Below are 18708 nucleotides of genomic sequence, written 5' to 3' on the forward strand. Positions count from 1 at the left end.
TGCTATATTTTAAGCTACATTGTCTTTTCTTTATGTAAGATAGATGTTTGAATTTTAACAGAAAACATCTTATGCCTTCTACTTATCAAGTTGCGGGCGTAATTGGGAGTGTATCAGCAATAGTCTCCCACCATCCGCAAACGACTGTATGCTTGGCATACTGCTTGCTACTCTGATTCAGGCATGTGAATCTATGAAAGATACCCCAATACTGGATAAGAAAACAAGTTACTTACCTGTAACTACAGTTATCCAGTATTGGTATCTTTCATAGATTCACATGCACCCACCCTCCTCCCCGCAGAGTCAGTTCTCTATGTTTGGGATATAAGCTTCCCACTCGTGCTAGGAAAATCTGAGGAGAGCTGGCTCTGCTGAGAGGGTTCTAGAAGGGTGCTGATGTCTGATTGGTTGCTACCAATTCTTGGGTTATTTTACATAACAAGGTAGATAGGCTTCTAAGATATAGGCCTTAGGGCCTTTTCTCTTTGGGCCTACTACTACTACTACTACTAATTATTTTTTGGCACTACTTTTTTATCTACCGAGACTCCCGCCTCGGCGACGGGGAATGATTCAGGCATGTGAATCTATGAAAGATACCAATACTGGATAACTGTAGTTACAGGTAAGTAACTTGTTTTCTTCTGCCCTGTCTAAGTTCAAGCGCTTCAAAAGGAGCCTTTTTTTCAAGCTCTCTCCATTTTCTCAGAGCCCCTGTTCTTTTATGAATAGACTTCATTTCACTGACCTCACTTTCTAGTGTCTGGCGCTTCTCTTTGCGAATCTTATTTTCTGCTGTCAAAATTGCTATAAACTCTCTCCTCATTACCAGTTTTAGTGTTTTTCAAACCGCTGCCAAGGAGGTGTTCCCCACATAATACGTCTGCAGGTATTCCTTTAGCCTCGCTTTTATATCAGTCAAGACCGTCGGAGCCTGCAGAAGACTTTCTCTCAGCCGCCATCTGGTAGGATTCGGCTGGCCCGTATCTGCTGGAATTGTGACCGTAATCAGTGCATGGTCTGACAGTGATCTGGGTTCAATGGATGAATCTATCAGTCTAGGCATGAGCGCCGCCGAAGCTAAGTTGTGGTCCAGACGTGCGTATGTTTTGTGAGCCGCTAAATAAAATGTAAAATCATGGACCCCTGGATGATGGCTGCGCCAAACGTCCTTAAGGCTGTTTTCTGCCAACCATCATTTTCTGTCTGCTGAGAAAGTTCTCGTTTAGGTCGATCGTTGGCGTGAACGGTCAAATGCTGTGTCCATCAACAAATTGAGGTTCCCGCCCACCAGGTCTGCTGCATCTGGAGACGCTAGTACCTCCGTTAAGTCCTTAAGGACAAATGATTCTTGTTGTGTGTTGGGAGTGTAAATGTTAGCTAGTGTAAGATGTATGTTCCGCCATTGTATTCTGACTGCAAGCAAGCACACTTTTACCTCTGCCACTGTAGAGATGACCTTAACAGGGGAATTAGCTCTTAGAAATATTGCAACACCATTATTTATTGATTTATTTAGTGTTTTACAGAGCGCAAACGTGACCGGTTAGGGTATCAGAGCACTTTACAGGTATAACTAGTTGTATACATATATGACAAAGACAAAAAGAACATAAGTAGGGATGAAAGGAAGTGAAACACTTGGGAATAAACAGGGTTGTATACAATTTTCGGATCGAAATGTAGAGAAATCCTACAATTACATATGTGGGAGTACAGGGTAAGTACAAAGTGGATAAAAGGGGCCATCACTGGCGGGGAAAGCAACGTGACCGCATGAGTGCTGTATCCCTCGAGAGGAGGTGAGTCTCCTGCAAGAGGCATATATCCCCCCTGGAATTTTCCAGTAGTGAATGGATCGCTGTGCGTTTTGCAGGATGATTGAGGCATCTAACATGAAGACTTACGACCTTCAAATTCCTACCCATAATGTTTTAGTAAATGTGGAAACATATTCAATATGCTAGAGCATTGTTGCGCTGCCTGTCGGGGGACTTAGAACTAACGCTCTGGCCAGCGGGTGACTAGGAGATCTTTTTGAGACTGGAGCGGGTATATAAAAAAAAAAGGATAAAACTTTACCCAAAAACAGAATCAACTTCCCAAAGTTCCCAACTGAAGTAAGAAATAGAAACCACAGTTCGTCAACGTATGGTAGCCCATAGGGATCGTGGGCCAATGAGCGTCCGGTTGTTTTCAGTTCTCCCAGCCATTCAAGCGGGATTATAGAGTTCTCCATTGCGTGTCAGAGGTGGGGACAGTGGGGCCCCCGGCCACGCCTAGGGTGATGTTTCCCAACTATATAATATATCTTATCAGATGGAAGCCGGTCATTCTGGTGATTTTGTAAGCAAACTAATGACTGCTTCTCTTTCTTTAGTGATTGTTGCAATGTCTGTTTTCAGCTTGGAGGGGGGCCTCCCAACAAGTTGCCATCGTGGATATCTATTGCCGACGTTCTCCCCGGATTTATTTTCTTGGTTGTGTTCAGTGGAGTCCATTATCCCTAGGACTTCCTGGGCTTCTTTCAAGGAGCGGAGCTGAACCAGCTTTCTTTCGTACTTAAAGATGATCCGAAATGGGTGTCCCCATGAGTAGAGATTCCTTGCTCCCTTAAATGGTTGATTATGCCGCTGAATTCCCTTCTTTTGTACAGCATGGACATTGCTAGGTCTTGGAAGAAAGTCGGAGAGTGTCCTTGGAATTGTACTGGATGGGCCTCTCTTGATTTGCGAATGATCAGCTCTTTAGTTTGAAAATCATGAACGCACACTAGTATGTCCGATGGCAGAGCTTTGTTCCCCCTAGGTGGGCCCACACGGTGTATTCAGTCTATTTGGATGTCTTTAGTGTGCTCACTGCCTAGGACATGGTGGAAGAGAGCAAGGACGTAGGCCTTAGGATCGTCTCCCTCAGCTTGTGATGGTACCCCTCAGATGTGAACATTATTTCTTCTGAAGCGGTTCTCTAGATCTTCGGTGTGAGCCTGAAGGTCGATGTGTTGTTCCCACAGCCAGATGATTTCTTGTTGCATCATTTTGATTTCTTCATCCTTGTTGGTGTCCTGTTCATCCAACGTTGCCACCAGAGTGCCTACTAATTCCAGATCATGCCTTATCTCCTTCAAATCGGCTGACTGCTGTCCTTTCATCTCTTGTAGATCCTCCCTGAGAGATGTGAACAGTGCCGTCATGAATGCTTTGGTAGCTGGTCCATCCGTGGCTTGCAGTATGTCTTGCTGCCCATCGTCGCTTTGGGCAGCCCCAGCAGGGGCACCCAACCATGGTTGCTTCAACAGCATGTCCTTCACTGACTGTTCTTTCTTTGTCCTGGATGTTGCCATGATAGTATATGGATGCTAAAGGGCTCCCCCAATCTGCAACAGGGTGGTGATATTGCTGTCTACTCTCGGGGTTTCTTTGCTGTGTGTGGTCGTGTCTGGCGTGGATATATTCCAGCTAGATTCCCTTGGAGCAATGCTTAGCTATTCGTTGTCTCAGCCTAGAAGCTCTGGTTGTTGCTTCGTGGTTTGCAAGGCTCTCTGTTGGGTTGACGGTTTGCTCTGCGATACAGGTTGAAGCGGCCTGCAGATTCGAGGTGCGCACATCCTGGTAGCAGATGGGGGTAGTGCCGTTGTAATATAGCCACGGGATGATTCCTACTTCAGACCCGACCAGGCCACAAAAGAGGACAATACCCACTGCCTTTGATGGATTCGGAGAGGAAGAGGCAGACCACCCCCACTTCTTCGCTTATGCTCAATTCATGTGTCCCTTAGGTAAGATGTTTTCTAATAGCGCTACAATGGAGGGTCCAGCAGGGCGTACACCACACCTCTATATTGTGGGTGCTGAACTATTGTTGTCCTCTGGCAATAGTGCCTCTCATGGGGATTTCCCTCGATATCCAAGCTCCTGTGGGCGCCCTTCCTCAAATTCGGGTAGTCCAGTCCTCCCCCCATCCCGGACCCCCATTCCCTGCCGAAAGCCCCCCCCGCCGGTCCTCAATGGCGTTAAGTCACTGGGCCTCACAGACTTGAATAGGGCCTTCGCCGGATACACTAACTCGTAGAGGCCTTGTGCTCCACTCTGAGGCCTAGTCGTAGCATATGCTTCTTTGGTATGCAATAGGATCAGAGAAGCTCAGTGGAGATCCAGGCAGCCCACACGCGCTCCCTCGCTCAGTGTCTGTTGCTCCTCTTTGCGTGTTTGAAACCAAGTCCAGGGGAATGAGGCTATTAGTCGCTGAGCTGTCTTCCAGAGGGACACCTTTATTGCAGGATTTCTGGCGCTATTGCAGCCAAGGCTCCTCTCACCCTCACCTGGGAGGAAAACCTCGACAAGGCCGGCTGCTGCTCTTTTGCTTCAACCGCTCCACCTCCCGGGCCACGTTTAGTATCTGGTGGGGGATTCTTGGCCGCTGCCTCGCGAGGGCTGTAATCGTCGCTCATAGGCCCCGGTTAGCAACTTTCCTCACCGCTGTGTCGCACTGAGCAGTGGCATCTGTTCCCCCCACTCCTTCTGTTTCGAGGTCTCACCGTGTGCACTCGCCTCGGCCGCACAGACCCACCCAGGGACCCCTGCTCACCTTCCTCATGGCGGGGGTCTCTGAGGCCTGTTTTCAGGCTATTCGGGGCAAAACAGGAGGGAAGTACCCCCGCAGTGTCTCGTATGGAGCAGAGCTCCAGGGATAGGCAGCCCTTACTGCTGCGCTTCGCCGGATTTAGAAATTTAGCTCTCTGCCTTACTTTGGTGCCTTGTGCGTCCTTGCTTCACCCCTGGGTCCCGATTGGTCCTTGATGGGGGAGTCCCAGGCTGTAGAAGCATGAGGGCTGTGACCGCAGTGCCCAGTTCTCGATCGTCGTCACTCTGCTCTGGTGTAATGCACTCGGCACTGATGATGGCGTCCGCGTCTCCCTGGGCCTTCTTCACACGGCCTCTTTGCTTACGACTGCCCCCGCTGGGCAGTGCCCCCGCTCCCCTTCTGCATACTTGGGACTCCCGGGATTGTCTCTGAGCCACCCTGGGCGAAACTGGAGGAAGGCGCCCTCACAGTGTTTAGTAAGGAGGAGAGCTCCAGGGTTCAGCCGGTCTCACTGCTTCGATGAGCTGGGTCTAGGACCTCAGCGCTCCACCCTCTCTCGGGGCAACTTGCATCCAGGCCTTGCTTCCCCCGTTACGAGCTGCTGCAGACAACAGAGCCCCTCAGCAGTGCAGTTTTCAGCCTCATTTGACTACGCCGAGTTCCGGTATCGAATCAAGAGTTATTTCCCCCGGCGATGTAGGAGGGAAGGTGCTAGATTGAAGCTATCGAGCAGCGGAGCCGCAGAAAGACAAAAGCATGTCCTATCCGACCGCCATCTTGGCCACGCCCCCAAGGTACTTCCTTTTAAGCCTGTATCCTGGGCTGGGAGAGTTTTCTTCAGGTCCACTGCCTTACATTTGAACAATCTTCCCTTTGCACTGAAATCAGTTACTTCTCTTGCCATTTTCAGAATGTACCTGAAAACATGGATTTTTGTACAGAAAAATTGGAAATCATGAATCATCTTTTCTTGTCTTACTTAGCGCATAGATGCCTCCCTGTGATTGTTTGCACTCAATCAATACTTTCATTCATTCATATGGACTTAATAAACTATCATGCTAGTTGAACTGGCAATAGAGAAATCTTTTAAAAAAATAAAAAAATTAATGGTTTTATTGCTGCAATGGTAACTAGACCCACCAGTGGTCTTTTTCTAGAAGAGCTCCTTGTTGGAAAGATTACAAATCGTCGGAGGCTTAGTGCATTCGTTTTCCACGCTTCCCGGAGACAAATAATAGTGTGGTGCTTTATTCAGTTCTGTTAGGTGGTCCTATCCTGCTGTATTTCATAAACATATCCAGATCTGCCTAATTGTTTATTGCTCTATCTTGTTTCTGTTTTCTTTTAAGCTCCAGTTATGGGTGACAGGTTAGATAGCCCAATAATAATCTATTTTTTTTTTCCTGCAAGGCAACAGGTAGCCGGTACCAGTCCTCTTTTTTTGTAGGAATGATGATTTCGTATAGCTGTGACAATTACCAGCCCACTATAATAGGTTAATTGTCAGTTCATAGTTTAATTTGAGTTTTCCCTCTTGACCTTTTACTGTGTTGAGGATTATTACGTTTTTCTCATGTAATGTTTAGGTGCTACCCTCTTTTGTGTAAGTTGTTGAATTGCACGTCAAATAATCTTTGTAGTTACTAGCATGGTAGAATTACACTTACAATTTGGATGCCTCTGTCTGCCAGAGCTTGTTGCGGATTTAAAGAAAATGCCTTGATATTGTTCTAGTTCTGGTAGGAGCCACTAAAATGCCCCAACTCTCTAGTAGATTTTGGTTACCAATGAGATTTTGAAGATCATTGTAAGTTGTTAATGTCAATTTTTTTTCTCCATTATATACTGTCAGAAATAAAACATTTGAAATAGCATCTTTAGTGAATCAATTAGATTCTTGTACGGCTTTTAACAATTTAAGTATATTTCCTCAATTTAATATACCTTGTACGTCTGTTGATGTAAAGCAAGTTTGTAGGATGATTCAGACCATAGCTGTTCTCTGACCTCTTTTTGGAACAATTAGGCTTGGGGTATTTCCTACTAGGAGATTTCCTAGTAGGAAATACCCCAAGCCTAATTGTTCAAAAACAGAGAAGTTGTTGTGTACTGTCCACTTACAGTGAACCTTGACTTTTTGTTGTCCAATTCTTACCAAATGTTTGTGTGGAAGTGGTGTGGTGGGTGGATTCAGTCTTAGGAGTCTTCATTGTTTTGTTCATAGATGGGCTAGTTTTAAGTCTGCTTCGCTGTTTTCTACCTGATCGCCCTTAATCCAAATTTGAATTCTTGTTTGGACTTTTTCCGAAACAGACAGAAGCATGCATCTTGGTATTTTCTGAATCTTGGATGACTTTGTGTCAATTATAATTATGTAATTTTCCTTAATTTCCGTCCCCCCCCCCCCCTTGTTGTGACCACTATAGAAGAACATAGTGTGGGCTCCCTAGTTGTTAGAGGGCCCTCCTGTGTGCGTTTGTTAGTATTTAGATACAAGGATTTGATCTAATTTGATAGTATATCATTGGAAATACTTTGAAAGTGGTGGTTCCACGCTCTGTTTGTAGAAGATGTACTACGGTCCTGCAATTGTAGTTTATCATTATAAATGTTTTGCACTGAAGGACCCGGCACCTTTCTTTCCATTTTCTTTGTAAATAGAGGATGTATTTCTATTTTGAAAGTGTGGTATATCTGGTTTGGCAAAGCCAGTGGTTTCCCTGTCTAATTTTTGGTGTGAGGCTGTTTGGAAAATATTGATGAATTACAGGCTGACCTTGTGGCTATAAATCTTTACTTTTGAAATGTCCCTACATTTTTGATTTATTTTTTTGTCTTTTCAGTTTGTCTTTTTTTTTTTTTTTTAAATAAGTGGGACGAAGTTGTCATAACCTTTGTCATACATTATTTTGTTTAGATATGTCCTCAAAAGCTAGTGATCTATCGTTCAAAGGTGCTGGATTTGTTTTAGTGTGCTCTCCAGTTTTGGATTGATTTGGAACGTTATTTAATGCTTTTCGGTTAGCCAGTGAATACATTGTCGAATTATGGTCATTATTCTTGGTAGGGATAAACACTGTTTTGGTGGTTTCATTGATTTGAACTCATTTGAATTTGCATATACTAGGTACTTGTATCAGGGGTGCAATATATTTTGTAAATCTAAAACGACTGGATAGTTGTTACGGTAAACAGTTTATCTAGTAATGGGGCACATGAACATGAGTTCTTGGTGTTGTCGGCCATTGGTTTTGTTCCCGTTTTATCAAGGAATTTAAATGACTAATTTTCTTGTCAATGGATAATATAGATTCATACATTTTATCCAAAGTAATGGCTTGTATTTCCTGAATGAGGGTTTGTTTGTTTGTTAGCAGTTATCATTATATTTAGTGCTGCAATAATTTCAAACCAGTTTGTGAGTTCCTCCGATTTATTTGTGGATTATTCTCAAGTTGCTTATTAAAAGGAGATCTATTTTGTTGTATGGTTTGCACAAATATTCTTTTACAGAGGTTGCTAATAGATCCTCATATCATGTTGACTTAAATCATTTTAATTGTCCATTTCTTTTTTGGGTGAACTTACAAGGACGTTACCCGCGACTTTATCAGTAAATAGGCATTTTCATATTATAGATGGTAGTGCAGCGAAACGCATGAAACACACTAAACTTTATTTAAAACTAGCGGTTTGGCAAAGTTCCGCTTCAAACATCTCATAGCTATGTCATGGAATGCCTTGCAGCCACCTTTTGATAGATTGTTGGCTCTGGGTAGTACTCAAATGGGTGTCAGCTGAGGCTGAAAAAAGAAGCACCATTGTGGGGTGAGGCTGGGGCTGCTACACTCTGGGACACCTATGTTCTTAAGCTGCATGTCTCCACATGATCACTGTTGGGTAGACTCAGGAATGCCTCCAGCTCTCTACTCTCTGCGACCTGATAGCCAGCTTAGAGTCTTTGGAGAGTCCAGGAGCGGAACTCTGTTATTCCCTATACATTCATGACATATGTGACAGGACCACATTCCCCCCTTTTTTCGACCGCTTTGTGGCCAGACGGGCAAGAGAGTGCTGTCTCACGCATGGCCAGTGCATGGTGCCCAGCTATCTCCCCCCTCCTAACCTTGACACAGCCAACTCCCCCGGTTCGCCACGATTGCTCCCTGTTGTTTATATTATGTTCTGTGCGTTTTGGACTACACACTTTATTGGTCACTATTGTTGAATAATCATAAACTGTTGGTTTCTTTACACAGTGTGTAATGTGATATTTTCCCACTCCCTTCCACAGGAGTTTAAATTAATTTCTGGGTCTTACGGATAGTACTCCTTACAAATGTTTCTCGGTGATGCCTCGTATTTTCATTTTATCAGGCTATGATTTTTGCTATTGTGACCGATATGCCGGTTACAGTGTACCAATGCTTAGACCACTAATTTACTGCCATGATCTTAAAATGCCAATAAAGGAATATAAAAAATAAAAAATAGATGGCAGTTGAGGAGATGTTTTAAATTGTAATTTGTTAACTGGTGAAACAAGCTTGGTAACCTTATAGGGAGTTAAAAATAATTGCCTAGTCACTAGTGGGATTGTTGCATATGATGGATGGTATCATTATTTTTCCTAATATTTCTAATTTTTACGTCCTTGGTAATTGTGTACACAGTTTTAAACCTTTGAATCCTCCTTTGCTGTTTTTGTACTTAGTGTAATGGGTGGTAGTTGTGTTTTGTTTGACACCACTCAGATCGGTTGCATTGTAGAAAGGGTCTGGAATTAAGGTGGGATCTTTTGTGCAGACCCCAGGTATTTTTAAGATAGGCACGAGGACACTGCCTCACCCTGTGGTACATCTTTTCTTCTCTGTCCTTTTTCCTTTCAATATGTGATTTATGCGACCATAGATGTCACAAGGAATCACAAAATTAATACCCTTTAATATGATGTGAAAATGTTACATCTTCCTATAAAGTAACAATTGTGCCACTTGACTTTTGGTGTAGCTCACCTGCCAAAATGTAATGATCAAACCACAGGTTCAATTGGGGTTCATTTTGGTCCCAAATGCTATTATGAGACTCAAGTCACAGTTCGCAACCTTTAAAAATGAGCCTTCATTCATCATTGTTTCAAACACAGGGAGCACAGACAATGCTGAGCTACAGAGCACATGGTGCATCTGTTTAACTGGGTGTGCAGATGAGGCCTTATACTTTTGTGTTTCTCAGTCTTCAAATAGCGCCAGTGGGTCGGTGAGGTCACAGGCACCTGCACTAGGTCTGCAGGGATTCTTGGAGTTGATGGCTTGTTATTATGAATGTTTTCGATAGCACTTCCCTGATGGAGCGGGCTAGGTAGCGCACCCCTCTCAATGAACAATCTCTTCAGGGCCTGAGAGGCGGCCTGCGGGGCTAAGAGGCTAAAGCAGCGGCTGCAACCCTTGACCCACCTCTGCAGAGAGCATGGAATGAAAGGAAGTTGTGTCACATCAGAAAAGTAGATTTCTGAATTAAGGAGTGGTTTGTTGGAGTAGGGTCGGTTGTATCAGTAAGTGGCCTAGCTGTGGATAAGAGTCTGGGTCCCCTATACAATTTCCTTCCTGGTGATGGTAGAATTGGTATAACAATGTTGGAGTAATATTTGCATTGGTTATTGACAGTGCTTTGAGATGCTGGCATATGTCAGTAAGGGCCACATACATGCTACAATATTAATTTGAATTTGTCTCATGCTTTTTTGAAGTTGGCTGGCAGGACCCTCAAATGAATTTTATAATGTATTTAGAGCATAGGAATGCTGCTTAATCATACGGATTTTAAGCAACCCACACTCCACCTCTTTCATGTGCATTATGCTCTCTCATGGGTAACCGTTCCGGTGGGTTGTATTCTGCATTTCTTTTCGCTTTTTGAAAACTCCATCTCCTACTGATGGTCCTGGACAGTGTACAGTCTTTCACTAAATCCAATCACATTTTGTGGCCAGCAAACACAAGGAGATGATGAATGGAGCCCTGAAACTTTTCAGACACTCACCCCCAGTCACAGATCTGGGTTGAATCCATCATCGTTCTTTAGCTCACTTTGCCACCCCTGTTCAGACACAGCTATATGCCCAGACGTGGGTCCCTTGCTCACTTTGCCACTGGATTCAAGCTAGCCTGGCTGATGAAGGGTGTTACCCAGAAACCGGTCCCAGGATGCTTGTTTCCGGTTCAGGGAAGACCTGGCTTGGCAGTTCAAGCTGGACTGTTCCATGAGGCACAGGGTCAAGACTGATTTGCATATAGCTGGGTCTAAACTGAGGTAGCGAAATAAGCTAAAGAATGATGATGTATTTAACCCAGATCTGTGACTGGGGGTGAGTGTCTGAGAAGTTTCAGTACTCCGGCCATCATCTCTCTGTGCTTACTTTGTTTGCCCTAAGTTGTCAGGGTATGTCCAGACATGGGTCCCTTGCTCACTTTGCCACTGGATTCAAGCTAGTCTGGCTGATGAAGGGTGTTACCCAAAAACCGGTCCCAGGATGCTTGTTTCCGGTTCAGGGTTGGCAGTTCAGTCTGGACTGTTCCCATGAAGTACAAGGTCAAGACTGATTTGCATATAGCTGGGTCTGCAATGAGGTGGCGAAGTGAGCTAAAGAATGGTGATGGATTCAACCCAGATCTGTGATTGGGGGTGAGTGTTTGAAAAGCTTTGGCCACCATCTCCTTGTGTTTGCTTTGTTCGCCCTAAGTTGGCAGGGTATGCCCAGACGTGGGTCCCTTGCTCACTTTGCCACTGGATTCAAGCTAGCCTGGCTGATGAAGGGTGTTACCCAGAAACCGGTCCCAGGATGCTTGTTTCCGGTTCAGGGAAGACCTGGCTTGGCGGTTCGGGCTGGACTGTTCCCATGAGGCACAGGGTCAAGACTGATTTGCATATTGCTGTTTCTGAACTGAGGTGGCGAAGTGAGCTAAACAATGATGATGGATTCAGTCCAGATCTGTGACTGGGGGTGAGTATCTGAAAAGTTTCAGCGCTCCGGCCATCATCTCCTTGTGTTTAATTTGTTCGGCCTAAGTTGGCAGGGTATGCCCAGACGTAGGTCCCTTGCTCACTTTGCCACTGGATTCAAGCTAGCCTGGCTGATGAAGGGTGCTACCCAGAAACCGGTCCCAGGATGCTTGTTTCCGGTTCAGGAAAGACCTGGCTTGGCAGTTCGGGCTGGACTGTTGCCATGAGGCACAGGGTCAAGACTGATTTGCATATAGCTGGGTCTGAACTGAGATGGCGGAGTGAGCTAAAGAATGATGATGGATTTAACCCAGATCTGTGACTGGGGGTGAGTGTCTGAAAAATTTCAGCGCTCCGGCCATCATCTCCTTGTGTTTGATGATATGTATTGTGCCAATTACTTACCAATAATTATTACATAATACCTGATTTGCTTCCTAAGTTCCTTCTGTTTCTCGCTCTTATACCCACCTTTTAAGACCATACTTTCACACATTGATGTAACTGATTTGGCAGAGAAAACAAAACATTTCTGGGACATTGAGGGTTATTGGAAGAAATTGGTGTTTTAGGTAAAGTGGGCAAAAACCTACTTGAAATAGGAATCACAGTTTTTGTAAGGGTAAACAACCAAAGTCACTAAATAAACCTGTGCTTAACCCTCCGTCTGGGTAGCTTGGCACTAAGCAGTCAGGCTTAACTTAGAGGCAACGTGTAAAGTATTTATGCAGTATTCAAACCGTAATAAAGTGAAAATGGAGCACACGAAAAATCCAAAATCAAGTTAGAAAAATATAGAATATTGTAGTAAATAGAATGACACCAAAACGACATGAATCCAGGTAGTAGAACTAGAGTTATGCATTTTTAAAGCTTGAATTAAAAATAGCGCCAAAAAGCACCAAGTGCCCACCACTGTTCTCTATGTTTCTAGACCTGGTCAAAGTCAAAAGTGCCGGGCTATGGAGTGTAGGCCAAGTGTAAGGACAGATTTGTGACTTCGAAACTTTTATAGAGACAAAGTGGTCATTGAGTTGATCCGAAGCAAGGCTCGATAATGGTAGGCTGCTGAAAAGTGGGTACCCGATGCGGTTTTCAACAACTACAGGAAACCTCCGAGTAGGTGAAGTTCAGAATCCGTGCTTGGGAAGGCCTCGATGTCAATCAGCTTGGGCTGGGTGTCAGACTAAGAAACTATTTAGAAGTCAGATCTCCTTCAGTGGGATAAATCAGCCAGCTGAGGCCGACTGACGATTTGATATCAACGACTGTGGCTTCTGCAGCTAACCATTCTCCATTATTTCTCTAAGCTGAAAATTGGCAAAAAGATTTTGAAGTGCCTGATTTTGCAATTAGGGTCAGGATCAATACACTCTAACAACAGCCAAAGATCGAGGACCTGGGGGGCAACACTTGGAGGTCAAGACTCACTCCAACAGGGGCCAGCAGCAGGGGTCAGGGCTGGTCCAGTTTATACTCGTCAGCTGGATACTTGTTGTGTCCCCGTAACTCAAACAGGACAAGAGGTGAGCCAGCTAACCCTTGAAGGCTTCTGAGAACCTGGGTTCAAGGCACACAAGCCTCCTTCGGGTTCTTCAGACAGCAGGGCAGTACTTCTGATTCTGCACAGGTGCAGGAGTGTTCTGAGGAGAGGTCTGTGGGGTCCACCCTTCAGGAGCCGCTGGTGTCAGGGAAGAGTGGCAGGCGGGTGGTAGTGCTAGGGGTCATGATGGACGAAAATAAGAAAAACCCATAAAAAAGATATTACCTGCTGCCCGCTGCATCGCACTCTTCTGCTCCTCTCCACTGCAGGCACAGTCTCCCAGACTCCCCTGCGGCCTATCCAGATGCTGCTCTCATGCTGATGGCAGAATGAGAGCAGCAGCAGGATTGTCTTGAGTCCTCGATTTGCGCTCCCAGGGAGACTGGGAGCCTGTGCCTGCTGTCTCCAACCGGGTAAGGCAGCTCGGGTTGGGGAGAGCTCTGTGCGCATTTTGCTTTGGCCGTCCAAACTGATATGCGCACTGATAACAGTGCCCACCACTCCCTCTCTGTCACTGTTACCCTGCCCCCAAAGATTTAGTTCAGGAAAGGAAAAATAATACAATAATAAACATGTCTTATTATCGTTTTATTTTTCACATTTTTAGGCTGCTGGTAGGGGGTCGACGCTCTTATAGCGGAGAAGCAGCTGCTGCCACTTTATGTCCAGTGCCAGCCTGTGAGTGGAGGGCGAGCCTTTGTCCACCCCTAAACTAATTCTGGTCAGTTCCTCTCCTCCCACTGGTTTTGGTGCCATCCTGATTAGAGAGACAAAGGAGAGGCATGCCTAGGTGTCAGCTTCACCTGCCAGTGACATGGTAGGCATCCTTTGAAGCTCAGGAAGGGGCTGGGCACAGCCCCCAGGCCATCCGTCAAAGGAGTGGCCTCCTCCAGACACTCTTCACTGTTTAGGAGCAATACTCATCTCATCACAGTGAAGCCATCAGGGGTCAGGTGACAGCTAAACACTGGCAGGAAAGCTGTTTGGTTTTAGGCAGGAAAATTACAACTTTTTAAATTCCAAAATAATTATATAAAATCCGACTGAGCCATGAAGTTGGATTTTAAATTACTATTAAAATGGGTCCCTGGAAGATTCTGGTTTCTTCTAGCTGTTACCAAACTGAGTTTAGCACGTATTAACCCGTGTTACCTATGTGAGAGCCAGCCTTGCCACAGTGAAAAACGACTTTGAAGGTTTTTCACTTCTGGGTCATGTAAAACATTAAATATACATGTCCTGTCTTTTAAATACCATGCACCTTGCCTTACTGCATTAAAAACCTGCCTTATGGGTGACTTATAAATATCAAAAAGAAAGGTTTAGTGCTGTCAAAAAGTTAATTTTGCCAGTTCAAAATGGAAGTTTAAAACTACACTCCCAGACTGCAGTTGCAGTCCTGGCGACATGTTTTATTGTTTTCCTATAGCGGGGGGCACAGTGAGTGCTGCAGCCCAGTAGTAGCATTTAATTTGCAGGCCCTGGGTTTAGGCGGTACCACATACTAGGGATTTACAAGCAAATTAAATGTGCCAGTCATTTATACCAATTTTTGCAGGTTTGAAGGGGAGGGCACATGCACTTGACTGCCGGTTAGCAGGGGTAAAGTTCTACAGCCAACAAAATAAAGTTCATTAAAAAGGCAAAACATCCTTGGTGACCATGCAGGAAGGGCACATTTACAACAGGTATACATTTGGAGTATGGTAAGTAAAATGAGCCAGCTGGTATTACCAGTTTCCCAGTAATCGACTCCCCGTTATTCTGTGTGTGCTGTATTTGCAAATTATCTGAGTTCAAAGATAGCATGCCTGCTGTTTTTACATTTCATTTCTCTACAGTATCATCCGCTGATTGTTTTATTGTTTTTTTACTTTAAATTCACTTACAATGTTGCTTGCAATTAAGTAAAGGATTTTCAGATTCATTGTTTGCCCTGGTGAAATAATGTGTAGTTAAACATGACGTTTTGTAGTTACCTTCAAAATCTAATCTTGTTCTTTCATGACTAGTCACAGAATGCATTGCAAAGTAGCGCAAAAGAGGTACAGCTGAGCCGTACCCTCCTTGAAAAGAACAAAGACGATGAACACGAAGACATTTGGTATGACTCCAAGAACTCCTTGTGGAAGCGTCTATGTTTTGCTCAAGTAAGAAACAAAACTAATTTCCCACAGATGAACAAGCATGTGAATGTCAGTGAACATATTAACCCTTTCTCTGCTAGGTCTAATTGTATTTATATGGCGCTTGCTACCCATGACGAGGCATTGAAGCGCTTTTCGGTACCCAAGGTGGATATGTGGTGGATTATTAGAGGAAAATATAAATTGTTATTGGGAGTGGGTGACCTGTTAGCTGGATGACTAGAATAAAGGAAGGAAGGGTTTAGAAAGGGTTATTTGAGTGTCCACAGCAGTCAGAGGGGTTTAGGATGAGTCCGAGAGTGGAGGTAGGGGAATAGTGAGAAAGCGGCATAGGATTAGTCAAGCGCTGCGGTCTGAGGAGAGGTTTTTTTCCTCTGCAGTGAGAGGAAAATATATAGACATACCCACACATAAAAAGGTATATAGAGAGAGTTTCACACGATATGCATATGCAAAATAATCAAGAGGTATACAATTGTACTATATAAAGTCCCAAATGTACATGCATGGATAATAATTTACAAATGGCTGTGTACTTTAGGGCATTACTAGAGCAGGGGAGGGCTCAATGCATCAGAGTGGGTCATTTTAGAAATGGGAGCTTGATAATCATTATTTTGCAGGTGATCTCTAATAGACTTTTATACTCTCCTTATCCCCTTTTTAATAAGAGTCTTCTTTTTTGTACAACAGCCATCTGCATAGAACCTTCTTTGCTATTGCACCATTAAAGGGTGTTATAACCTGTATTAGAAATTAACTCGACTTCTGGTATTGTCTGCCATTGCCAGAGAGTAATACAACATGTAGCCCTGTTTTTACTAGCCTACTCAGCTTTTTTGATGATTTTGTTGTCATGCAAAAGTATTGAAGCCGTAGGAATCCTATGATATAAAGAAGGCAGAATTACTCAACAGAGATTAAATACTCTGCCATTGTTCTGGGATTAAGCATTCAGCATAGCCATTTGGAAAAGATAAAATGCTGAACCGGAACTGTTTATACTAGATGAACTAGCTTATAACTTACTTAGCTAATCCGTGTACTTAAATACTTAACATTATTTACAAAGTCGGCGTAGTATAAATTCCCGCAAATTAATTTTCTATTGAAAATCTAGTACTGAACATTTTTAATATTCTTGAGCGACAAATTACTACCTTCATTGCATGTTGTTTTATGTGCTATAAATTCCTCATCCTCCAGTTTTCTACTGCAGTAGCACTCAGTAGTGGGCAATGCTCAGGCATTTCATTCATGCTGGAGTGAGGTAATGTCTACTAATTGAGTGCTATACAATTGTTTCATATTGGCAGAGCGCTACAAAAGGTCCATTGTATCATGTCACAGTTACAAGTGATTATTTTTTTAAACTTCAAGCCTGGTTTGCTAGTTTTGAAAAAATCGTTCATGTATATGGAATACCTAGTGAAAATATCGACCTGCAAGGTTACAGCCTCCACAGAGTGCAAGATAGACCAGCGCTCCTGGGTCTGGTATAATCAAATGGCCCTCAAAGCTATCCGGGGTGCAAATTACAAAAGAATGGCTTTCTATTCCAAATGGATGTTGTATTACACTCCCTACCGCACCCACAAAGTGTAGCCTTCTAACTCAGCTGCATGCTTTAAACAAGGGCATGACAAAGGTGACTGGTTGCACATATGCTTTACTTGTCCAGCTCTCTTTTGTTTTTAGGCTAAAATATTCTTGTCGATTAGTGATAAGCTGCAGGTTTGCATCACCCCATCCCCTCTGGGACTCTTTTTGGTATGTGAGCTTCACACAGGTAAACTACCTTAAGACAGCAACAATTTCTCTTTACCGACACTTTGGTTGAAAAATCCTTCATTTTGCAAAAGTGGAGATCCTCTGAGGTTCCCACCTTCGATTCTGGGGTAAGCAAAATGAAACAGGTAAAGCAACGGGAAAAGCTCTACGCGCAGAGTTAGGGCTCTTAAAAATTCTGGTAGATTTGGGACGATATGTCAGACTGAGCTCCAGCATCATGCTTTATGGCATTCAAGTGTGCTTTTGCTATGTAGGCGTATCGTTTTTATGTGCAAAATATCTGTGCGCATGCAAGATCTCCATTTTATCGAATGGTCTCAGTTTGTTGTTTATTTGCTTATCTTTTCCGCATTTATATTTATTACACAAATGTTGATGTTACACTAACGTTAATATTTATGAATTTTGAATCATTTAAACTGTTTGTAATGGACTGTTTATACCTGAACAATAAAATAAAATGTAAAAAGAGAAAGAAATTATCAACCTGTGAACGCTTTGGTAGTCATGATTGCCCAGAATAGACTTGTAATACGGCACACACAGCTCAAAATAGCCTTCCTTCTGCTGTAGAATGGCTAAAAGGGGGCAGCAGTGCCTGAAGTGCAACCAACGACAAGGAGGAGCTCAGCAGAGTGCACACAGTGAAAAGTTATCGAAAAATTAAAAGCTGTAAAAATTAAGAAAGCTGCAGAGAGGCTACCTAACAATAATAGGAGTGTGGGTCTACCCTAACAAGCTCAAAATATATCCAGGTGGAGCATTGAAATTGAAAAATAGCAACCTTCCAAAAAGTGAAGTACATTTCTTTAATATCATTTCCATCAATATTTTACAGGTCGACAGTATCGCCTAGATCATCTTTAGATTCCCCCCATACAAATCAAAGGCTCGCACTTATCCCTGACCGGATTATTACTTCATCAAAGCTAACATATAATAGGAAAATGTTAGGTAAACAGCCCTGACCAATGATTGTATTTAACGAGTTTTGTAAATTAAATATGATCCTTTCTTAGGAAAAAATAGCTTAAAACACGTCATCTTTAAAAGCAACAGCTAGGCGTTTTTAATAGCTGTTTCGTTGTTGTTTTATTATCAGTGTCTAATATCTATGTAATATAACACTCTTATTTTATCCTAGCCTTTAGCCAACACATGTGATATTTGAGGAGGCAGAGCAGGAGAACATCAGTTATAGGTTTGCAACTTCACCTGGATGTTGAATGTTTAGGTCATTAGAAATGCATTAACAATGGCATGCATTATGTCACTTGAAAACCGTCCTCTTTCAGTTAATCTATCCATAGCAAACGTTATTGAAGACTTGGAATGGGTCTGTTCTTCAAGATCACCTGTGGGTTTCTTCTGCATCAAAGAACACTTTAACTTGTCCAGAAAGCTCCAAATAGAATCATTTGACTGTGGGAAATGATTCTCTTAAAAACTCAAGTCTGCTTTGCTGATATTTAGTTGCAGTCTTTGCTCTGCCCATTGCCTTTGTGCTAAGATATTTGATGGAATCAACCAAGTAGGTGATACAACCAAATCCCAAGCAGATCCTGGCTCGTCAAAACAATTGAAAAGCATTCTCCAAAATGCATGTGTTGGATTCATAGTAAGGAGCATTTTGAA

At 43.4% G+C, this 18708-nt stretch overlaps 1 protein-coding gene across 3 annotated transcripts in view; it reads left to right on the top strand.

The window, feature by feature from the left end:
- SLF1 (SMC5/6 complex localization factor 1) overlaps window positions 1–18708 on the top strand; it is a 557620-nt gene that overhangs the window by 116395 nt on the left and 422517 nt on the right. For all 3 annotated transcript variants that reach the window (XM_085632479.1, XM_085632478.1, XM_085632480.1), the window contains exon 6: window positions 15148–15285. In XM_085632479.1, the coding sequence (XP_085488605.1) occupies window positions 15148–15285 (138 nt within the window). The remainder of the gene's footprint in view (window positions 1–15147; window positions 15286–18708) is intronic.

This window comes from Triturus cristatus, chromosome 2_1 (genome assembly GCF_964204655.1).
Source record: "Triturus cristatus chromosome 2_1, aTriCri1.1, whole genome shotgun sequence".
NCBI classification, from domain to species: domain Eukaryota; kingdom Metazoa; phylum Chordata; class Amphibia; order Caudata; family Salamandridae; genus Triturus; species Triturus cristatus.